Source organism: Raphanus sativus, chromosome 2 (assembly GCF_000801105.2).
Source record: "Raphanus sativus cultivar WK10039 chromosome 2, ASM80110v3, whole genome shotgun sequence".
Lineage (NCBI taxonomy): Eukaryota > Viridiplantae > Streptophyta > Magnoliopsida > Brassicales > Brassicaceae > Raphanus > Raphanus sativus.
In genome coordinates, this window is record NC_079512.1 from 40064430 (window position 1) to 40074672 (window position 10243).

General features: G+C 37.0%; 2 protein-coding genes across 2 annotated transcripts; one reads left to right on the forward strand and one right to left on the reverse strand.

Annotated features, from left to right (window-relative positions):
* Positions 1-466: 466 nt before the first annotated feature.
* LOC108842177 (ATPase 2, plasma membrane-type) lies at positions 467-5476 on the forward strand. Its single transcript, XM_018615011.2, has 12 exons — positions 467-654; positions 1542-1661; positions 1762-1998; positions 2089-2850; positions 2939-3166; positions 3254-3398; positions 3492-3656; positions 3746-4099; positions 4195-4355; positions 4441-4614; positions 4703-5067; positions 5155-5476. Exons 1-12 carry the CDS (start codon positions 613-615, stop codon positions 5246-5248), a joined length of 2847 nt encoding a protein of 948 aa, XP_018470513.1. The 5' UTR covers positions 467-612; the 3' UTR covers positions 5249-5476.
* Positions 5477-7006: 1530 nt separating this feature from the next.
* LOC108840758 (transcription factor bHLH146-like) lies at positions 7007-7806 on the reverse strand. The gene has a single exon (XM_018613582.2). The coding sequence runs from the start codon at positions 7770-7772 to the stop codon at positions 7140-7142; it is 633 nt and encodes a 210-aa protein (XP_018469084.2). The 5' UTR covers positions 7773-7806; the 3' UTR covers positions 7007-7139.
* Positions 7807-10243: the final 2437 nt, after the last annotated feature.

The window sequence follows — 10243 nt, forward strand, 5'->3', positions numbered from 1 at the left end:
AAAAGATCCATTTTCATAAGTTTTACACTTATACCATAGATTCATAAATATCAAAATATTAAACAGAAAATATCAAAAGAAAATCTTGCAACTCCTATTTATGTATATAATAATACTAAAAGATAAAAATAATCCATGGTGGAAAATTGGAATCACACCGAAATTAATAAGTTTATTTCCACAAATTTTGTGAATAATGGACCCACGTAGATAGATATGTATGATACTCCCTGATTTGGTTAGCGAGAAGAATTTGAACGATATCAAAAGGCAATAATAATCAACGGTCAAAGGGTTAAGAGCCAAGAAAAAAGAAATAAAAAAATTAAAGAGAGGAGAGATAAATCAGAATCATTTTTTTCAGGGGTAACAAACGGAGATTACTACTACTTGTTGGGGAGGGGCCCACAACAAACCAAACGGTGGAGAAATTCGTCGTTTTGAGTGGTATAAAAAGAGGACTCCGGATGGGCTCTGCAACAGATAGCTCCTTCACCTAATCCTTCCTTCCTCCATATATGATCGAGTGAAACGGCGGATACAGCTGTCGTTTTAAAGTGCTACTCCGCCACCGCCGCCGTTTGGAGGGTTCTTTTTTTTCAGTGAAGAGAGATGTCGAGTCTCGAGGATATCAAGAACGAGACTGTTGATCTGGTAAAAACTCAATTTTAAATCACCATTATTTTTTTCTTTGCTTCAGTGAGATTATAGATCTGTAAACTGTGTGGTGATTACATGTTCTGTCTCTCTATGCTTAAATGTTTTTTTCCTGACATGTTCTGTTTTTCTTCCGGATTTTCCAAGGAAAACAACTTTAATTTAAAATCTGTGAAATTATTAGGATGATTCAGGACTTAATAATACCTTTTTATATAAACCATAAGCAAAAAGATTACATATTGTTTAACATGGAGAGTTTGTTCATAAGAGAAAAAAGTAGATCTACGCATGTGAATGGTCATACAAAAAGATAAGAGTATAAAGTTTCGTTTTAGTGGTGGAGCTGGGCTACGTTTCAATAAAGTCCAATCTACTACTTGTGCACATGTTTTTGTCTTTTATTTTATTTTTTGTTCTAACTCTACCAGTAGTATAATACTATTATCACTTTTTTTTAATTGGCTAGGACAACGAAATCATATAAATTAATTTTTTTTTTTTTTAAAAAGGAGTTTTATGACTACAATTTTCTGTAAACAAAGAAGTTGAGATTCGTTTTGTTTTTTTTTAAGTTTTTTATGTACCTTTTCCGTGGTACGTTTTAACTTCTCTGTCTTCGAAGCAATCAAAACAACGCATCTTTTGTGCAGACGTAACTTTGTGAATTTTTTTAATTTTTTGGGGACAACACATGTTCTGTCTTTAACCTTTCGCTGTCACAACGAGCTAGTCAATCTCTGATTATATGAAACTATATAGGATCTCTTTTAACGATTTACATGATCTGATTAGATCAAAAGGTTGCTCCTTTCTTGAAGATCTAGGACTAATCTTGTTGTCTGATTTACATCTCTGATCGAATCTTTGCTTTGACTTTACAGGAGAAGATTCCCATCGAGGAAGTCTTCCAACAGCTGAAATGTACCAAGGAAGGTTTAACGACCCAAGAAGGGGAAGAGAGGATTCAGATCTTTGGCCCCAACAAGCTCGAAGAGAAAAAGGTCTAAACTTTGCCCTGCTTTTCATACATAAAACATTTAGCTGTTGTTCTTGTTGTTGTTTTGGTTACTGAGTTTGTTGTCAATGAAAACAATTTTACAGGAAAGCAAAATCCTCAAGTTCTTGGGGTTCATGTGGAATCCACTCTCATGGGTGATGGAAGCTGCTGCGATCATGGCTATTGCTTTGGCTAACGGTGATGGTAGGCCTCCGGATTGGCAGGACTTTGTTGGTATCATCTGTCTTCTTGTCATCAACTCTACCATCAGTTTCATCGAAGAGAACAATGCTGGTAACGCCGCTGCTGCTCTCATGGCTGGTCTTGCTCCTAAAACCAAGGTTTGTTTTCGTCATAAGAGAAACACTTTGTGAATCAAAAGTTTCTTCGAGAAGCTAATGTGTATTGTTGTGATGTTTCTCTGTTTTCAGGTTCTTAGAGATGGGAAATGGAGTGAGCAAGAAGCTGCAATTCTTGTCCCAGGAGACATCGTCAGCATCAAGCTCGGTGACATCATCCCTGCCGATTGTCGTCTTCTTGAAGGTGATCCTTTAAAGGTTGACCAGTCTGCTCTTACCGGAGAGTCCCTCCCTGTGACCAGGCACCCTGGACAAGAAGTCTTCTCTGGCTCGACCTGTAAACAAGGAGAGATTGAGGCCATTGTCATCGCCACTGGTGTCCACACTTTCTTTGGCAAAGCTGCTCACCTTGTGGACAGCACAAACCAAGTTGGACATTTCCAGAAGGTTCTCACAGCCATTGGTAACTTCTGTATCTGCTCCATCGCCATCGGTATGGTGATTGAGATCATCGTCATGTACCCTATCCAGCGCAGAAAGTACAGAGATGGTATTGACAATCTCTTGGTCCTGTTGATCGGTGGTATCCCCATTGCTATGCCCACGGTCTTGTCTGTCACCATGGCTATTGGATCTCACAAGCTTGCTCAGCAAGGTGCCATCACCAAGCGTATGACTGCCATTGAGGAGATGGCGGGTATGGATGTCTTGTGCAGTGACAAAACAGGAACGCTGACTCTCAACAAACTGAGTGTTGATAAAAACTTGGTTGAGGTTTTCTGCAAGGGTGTGGAGAAAGACCAGGTTCTGTTGTTTGCCGCTATGGCTTCAAGAATTGAGAACCAGGATGCCATTGATGCAGCCATGGTTGGTATGCTTGCTGATCCAAAGGAGGTATATATAATATAACCCTTTCTCGTTTGTATTACATTTTTTTTGTGCAAGGAACAAGTTCTTATGTTTTTGATTTGGGTTTTTGCAGGCTAGAGCTGGAATCAGGGAGGTTCACTTCCTTCCATTCAACCCTACTGATAAGAGAACTGCTTTGACTTACATAGATTCAAGTGGTAACTGGCACAGAGTCAGCAAAGGTGCTCCTGAGCAGATCCTAGAACTTGCCAAAGCCAACAGTGACCTTAGCAAGAGAGTGCTCAGCATTATCGACAAGTATGCAGAGCGTGGTCTCAGGTCCTTGGCTGTTGCTCGTCAGGTACATGTTTTTGCCACTGATATTATTTGTTAGTCTTCTTCTCTGCGTGGAAACAAATGCTTTAACTGTTCTCATGTTCATATTTAGGTTGTGCCTGAGAAAACAAAGGAAAGCCCAGGTGGACCATGGGAGTTTGTTGGTTTGTTGCCATTGTTCGATCCTCCAAGACATGACAGTGCTGAAACCATCAGAAGAGCTTTAAATCTTGGTGTTAATGTCAAGATGATTACTGGTAATAAACAATGCTTACCCATCATTCTTGTCTCTTGTTAACCATACACAACTTTTACATCTCCTCCCTTAACATTCTTTTCTATGTGGCTAGGTGACCAACTTGCTATTGGTAAGGAGACTGGTCGCAGACTTGGAATGGGAACAAACATGTACCCATCTTCTGCTCTTCTTGGAAACCACAAGGACGCAAACCTTGCTTCCATCCCCGTTGAGGAGCTTATCGAAAAGGCTGATGGATTTGCTGGAGTCTTCCCAGGTTAATATCGTTTTGGACTTATTGTTCATTGCAAAGGTCGTTGTGTACTTATGTTTGGTCTAAGCTTCTTTTGTTTTGGATATATGCAGAGCACAAGTACGAGATCGTCAAGAAGTTGCAGGAGAGGAAGCATATTGTTGGAATGACTGGTGATGGTGTCAACGACGCTCCTGCGTTGAAGAAGGCTGATATTGGTATCGCTGTGGATGATGCTACCGATGCTGCTCGTGGTGCTTCAGATATCGTTCTCACTGAGCCAGGACTCAGCGTTATCATCAGTGCTGTCCTCACCAGCAGAGCTATTTTCCAGAGGATGAAGAACTACACCATCTATGCAGTCTCGATCACAATCCGTATCGTGCTTGGTTTCATGCTCATTGCTCTCATATGGGAGTTTGACTTCTCAGCATTCATGGTTCTGATCATTGCCATTCTTAACGATGGTAAGCAACAAACTGACCCTTTTTTGTATGATAAAACATCTTATTTTATTAACAAGTTACTAACTCTTTATCTTACGTGTGTTGCTGCTATATAGGTACCATCATGACTATCTCAAAGGACAGAGTCAAGCCATCTCCCACACCTGATAGCTGGAAACTCAGAGAGATTTTCGCTACTGGAGTTGTGCTTGGAACCTACCAAGCCATCATGAGTGTTATTTTCTTCTGGCTTGCACACAAAACCGACTTTTTCTCGGTACTAATATAACCGAGAGCTGTTCATACATTCACTACTTAGTGTTTTAGAGTGTGAACTAAACTTTTTACTTTTGGATTCACAGGACAAGTTTGGTGTGAGGTCCATCAGAGACAACAACAATGAGCTAATGGGTGCGGTGTATCTGCAAGTTAGTATCATTAGTCAGGCTCTCATCTTTGTCACAAGATCAAGGAGTTGGTCCTTTGTTGAACGTCCTGGAGTGTTACTGATGGTTGCTTTTGTCGTTGCACAACTGGTAAAAGATCATCATATCTCCAAGGGTTTCTTCTTAAACCAAACGTGTTTTTCTTTTTCTTAATTCATTGGATCCTTGAAAAATGCAGGTTGCTACTTTGATTGCTGTGTACGCCAACTGGGAGTTTGCAAAGGTTAAGGGTATTGGATGGGGATGGGCTGGAGTGATCTGGATATACAGTATTGTAACATACGTCCCTCAGGACATTTTCAAGTTTGCCATTAGATACATCTTGAGTGGAAAGGCTTGGCTCAACTTGTTTGAGAACAGGGTTGCTTTGACTAACAAGAAAGATTTTGGAAAAGAAGAGAGGGAGGCTCAATGGGCAGTTGCTCAGAGAACACTTCACGGTTTGCAGCCAAAAGAACCTGTTAACATCATTCCTGAGCAAGGAGGTTACAGAGAGTTGTCTGAGATTGCAGAGCAAGCCAAGAAGAGAGCTGAGATCGCTAGGTAAAAATAATCACTCAAAAAGTATTTAAACACTCTTTGATTGGAACTGAACGCTAACAGAATGATTTGTATATTTTTAAACAACAGGCTTAGGGAGCTGCACACACTCAAGGGACATGTTGAATCAGTCGTGAAGCTAAAGGGTTTGGACATTGAAACTCCCGGACACTACACTGTCTAAGTCGCAAGCAAAGAAAAAGAAGATACCAAACATGTGATTTGATCCTTTTTTATCCCACCTTGTTTTTGTTTTTCTTATTCTTCACCACAATCTTAAGGTTATTGTTTGCATAGGGAGAGAGAGATCTTTGTTTATTTCCATAACTCTTCCCCCATTCCTATTGTTAGTGTTCTTGTTTCTCTGATATGTAACCAACCTCCTTTAGAAGAATCAAGACATGCTTTTATATTTGGCATTTTACTCAACACTCTCTACTTTGCTCTTATTCTACGAGCCTATGTAATATTAATCTTCTTTTTCCTTATATCAAACTCGTAGCCTTCTATTTTCATTTGCTTTACTACGAATAAATACAGTGGACAAGGACAACAAAGAAGAGAAGGTTCACCACAATAAAAGTATTTTTAATTTAAAATGGGAAATAGTCATCTATATAAGTGTTTGTTTTGTAATGTTCCCACTGGGTCGAAAATCAATCCCAACTAAAACATGACATGAGACGAGTTGTCTGGTAGTAGTACGGCTAGAATCTTAAGAGAAGATTTGGATGAGTGTGGTGAGTTGTAGACACGTGCATAGATATGGATGATGACTTTAAATCATGACAGGCATAGTTAGGGCTGGGCACGTAATCCGAACCCGAAAAACCGAACCGAATCTGATCCGAAAAAGTAGCACCGAATCCGAACCGAAATTGATTAAATATCCGAACGGGTTCAAAATTTCGGTATTTAAAGAACCGAAACCGAACCCGATCCGAACCGAAGTATTTTGGGTACCCGAATGTATCCGAAATAAATTTATATACTTAAATATATACATTATTTTTATATATAATGTATATTAAAATATTAAAAATATATAAAATACCTTTAAGTTTTTCAAAATACTCGAAAAATATATGCAAATAGTCAAAAATAAATGTTTAAAATAGCTAAAGTATACTGAAAATACCAAAAATAGTTAAATATCTTTTGATTATTTATCCAAATATTCAAAGAAAACCAATTTATATGTTAAATTAAGGTATTTTGACATATATGTTATGAAAATTTATATGTAATATATTATTTTTTTTATAGATTTTGAAAATTTAAAGTATATAATGAATTTTGAAAATTTAAAAATATTTTAAATAGGTTATCCGAACCCGAACCGAACCCGCAAAGATCCGAATCGAACCCGAACCGAAATTTATAAATATCTGAATGGGGCTGAAATCTTTGACCCCGAAAACCTAAAACCCGAATGGACTGAACCGAAACCCGAATGGGTACCCGAACGCCCAGCCCTAGGCGTAGTTACATGATGTCATCCGACTATCCTCTTATCTTAGATAAATTTTCTACCTTTTTTTTTGGTTTTCCATTTTTTTAGTATTAACTTAATTTATTTACTCAGAAATGGTGTGCTTGTAATTATTGCTGATTGCATATATATGTTTAACAGATTGAAAATAAACAGTAGTTTTTTTCCCGTTAAAGTTGAAAGTTCACAAATTTTGAATCAACGAGGAAAACTGTAAAACAATGCACGTTAAACACCATATACACATGTTTGCCAGCTTAAAATGATTAGAACATTAAAGGCACTAAAATACAGGAACAAAGACAACATAAGGGGATTATACATAGGTACAAACAGTATATTCGGCATTACGACCAACAATATCATATTTTTAGATCGATATCCATAAGGATTTTTATTCATTAACGCCCGGTACTATATTTGAGCTCCTAAACCATATTAATTATGAGAAGAAGAATAAAACCACTATAATACATATGCTCTCGATCTTATAGAAAACGAGAGATAATAAGACTAGATAGATGAGTTTAGTTGAAGGATAACACACAAAAGCAAACTAAAATTACAAAGCTAAACCTTAAAGTCAAGTAGTATCTTGAACAATCGACTTAAGAGCAATCGTTTGCAACTCAAGACACTTAATATAATTGCCAATCTCACTCAACATTTCTTCCACATTCATCTCTTCTCCACCTGGCAAAAGCTTCTGCAATTCCCTCAGTTTCTCCTCTGTCTCTCCATCTTCGTCTCCTCCACCTTCTTTACCGGATCTTTCTTGAATACGAATTCCGTTGCACGAAGAACTGGTAGTGGTTGGATTGTTCGAGGAAGATAGCTTCTGTAGCAAGAAGCGGCTCCATGAAAATTCTTGAGCAGACAAAGCCAAAGCCATGTCTACTTCATGCTTCACGGTTAGTTGGTTGATTTGTGAAGAGTTCTTGTTCATGTTGAGCTTCTTGAGTGCAGGAACTAAGTGGCTTGTGTATTTCCTCGTGAAGACTTCACTAGGGGGTATCTTGTTTGGTTCAACAGAAAACACTCGTTTCTTCTTGTTTATGATTTGCCTCTCCATATGAGAAATTATTCTTGCTACAAAGGAAAAGTATACAAGGAAGAAGCTTACATATATAGAAAACTTGGAATATGAATGCGATAGAGAAAGAGGAGTGGGTCCTGTCTTTGTTTGAATGTAACAATGGCTGATGAGAAATGTCATTTTGTGGAACGTGTTGTGAAGTTAATTTTCATTGTATTTATAAGGTTAATTATATGTTAGTGAGGGCTGTTACAAAAAAAAAAATGTTAGTGAGGGCTACTACTTTTTCTTTCCGGTACAAAACACAATATATTACTAGGATTCGAAAGTACTAGTTAATGGCAATACTTGGTAGTAATCTTTTTCTGAAACAACAATATGGAATATTATCATTCCTAGTTCCTACCGTCAACTGATATGCAACCGAAACAAGAGAATATATATAGAACATCACAATTTTTTAAATAATAATATTACATGTAGGTAATTATGTAAAAGTGTATATATATATAGGCACTATAATTTATAAAGAGAGCAGTCGACGAAGAAGGGAATAATATGGGTGAGGGATGAAAAAACACATGGAGTCACATGCAAGGGCTCTTATTTGGCTGCATCACAACTACCCCTAAAAGAGGCGCATTGAGAGTCCCTCCTAAACATGTGGCTCCATTCCAAGAACAAGACATCAATATAAAACCCCACCTTCTCTTAATGCCTTCACATGTTCCTTTCTTCATAGCGCCCTCTAGCCCCCTCTCTCACTCATATACACACCCACCCCAGATTGTATTTATGCATGTGTATATGTCCTTTGGATTTCCCTAATTTGGGTCAGTCTACGTAATTCTACCGAAACATTTCATAGTCTATAGATCTCCCTCCCTCTTTTGCAATCTTTGGATGTAGATTATTGACTTTTTGTGTACTAAAAGCAGATGCATGGTAATTTACTATAAAAATTATCACATGCATATGTATACATATGTATCAATAGTGGTAGTTCAACCGGTCACCTGAGGTGCAAAACATTAATATATATCCAAATTTGAAATTTATTTCCTTAATCTTAATGGTGTATACATATTTTATGGAGATTAAAATCTAACTGGCACAACTTCCTGACTTCTTTTAACAATGAAAGATAATTATATCAAACATACAATATTATACCAAAAGAGATGTAACGTATAACCAAAGCCGGATTAACCTGGAGTCTAAGCCGGCAGAAACAAGTTTTACGGAAGCAGAACCCAAACAAGGAAAAAAAATTATACAAACTTAAACTACAATGCATGTTGATAACGAGGAAGAAACCAAAAAACAAGATTAAGAGCCAACATCAAAACGAAGAGGAAGAAATGTTCCTAAACAACATAACACCAATACTTTATACGGGTTTTTGATGAAGAGACTACGAAACCAAGAACTTCTCATAGTGAATAAGCGCAAGTGATTAAAAACAAAGAATCTAAACTTCATGTACCGGAAAAAAAAACTTTCGTTCTATAGTATTCAATTAGAAATGGAGAAATCGAGACTACCACAAAAACGACTAGGAGACGCCAACTGAGAAACGTGAAGAATGAGAACTCGATCATATCTCTGGAAAGAAGACCGGGCAACACTCCGGCCAAAATAAAGTTTGAGATTAAACTATGGTCATTGACTATGGTTATAATGGATGTTTTATTTGTCAAGGATTTTTTTTTTTTTTTGAAAAAAAAGAGTTAAATCCGGATCACTATTAGAACCAGACCTAACTCCCAGGGGAGTCGCAAGTCCGCGGATGGACTCCTTCTCCTGGGCATTCAAATGGGTCCTAAAGCATGGACCCATATCCGCGTTAGATGAACAGAACAACGTGACTTAGTTTCTCATAGCAGGAGGATCGAACCTGAAACGTGTTAGCGTCCCAGGCCCGTCCACTACCACTTGACCACAAGGCCCGTTGATTTTTGGTCTACTAGTGTGACTTTCTTTGTGTAGGTTTACATTGATTATATAGTCTATGTTGAAAAAAGGTAACTGCTGACATGAAATGGAAGTCGTTTTACATTTTACGTTCTAACTATATTCAGAACTTATGCCCTTTCTCAAAAGAGAAAAAAGACCCCAAAACACGATATGCAGAAGAATTATTCTTAACAAATTAAAATATATATTAAATGAAAATAACTACTAGACATGGTTGACAAAAAAAAACTACTAGACATGGGCGTTTGAGACATTTCAAGTTGTCTCTCAATCTATAAAACATGCTATCCATGCATTACTATCTTTTGATGTTAACGGCAAAGCTGAATGGTCTCTTATTGGTTTTGTTGTGTTATTCATTCTACCACAGAAAAAGCCAACGATCAATATATCTATATTATTAAAACTAAAATATCATTTGATACTGTTTTGAAAACATAGATAAATGAGAATTGTTTGAAAGTTTGAATAACAAATTAAGTATTTTCTTTTATTTACATATTTAGTTATTGCATTTACAATAAATTAAGTATTTATCTTTTGTATTTTTTATTTATACAATCTGCCACTGCATTTATATTTAATTTAAATTAATTACAATAGTTGTTATTTCTTTGTGGTGAAAATAAAAACACAAACTGAAATATATAATATATATTATATAAAACAAATTT

What these genes read in the sequence shown, in the direction of transcription:
- LOC108842177 (XM_018615011.2), top strand. Translation starts at nt 613, where the DNA reads ATGTCGAGTCTCGAGGATATCAAGAACGAGACTGTTGATCTG. An exon ending in AGAACGAGACTGTTGATCTG is followed by an intron (nt 655 to 1,541) that starts GTAAAAACTCAA and finishes TTGACTTTACAG; the next exon opens with GAGAAGATTCCCATCGAGGA. An exon ending in ATTTGCTGGAGTCTTCCCAG is followed by an intron (nt 3,657 to 3,745) that starts GTTAATATCGTT and finishes GGATATATGCAG; the next exon opens with AGCACAAGTACGAGATCGTC.
- LOC108840758 (XM_018613582.2), bottom strand. Translation starts at nt 7,772, where the DNA reads ATGACATTTCTCATCAGCCATTGTTACATTCAAACAAAGACAGGACCC.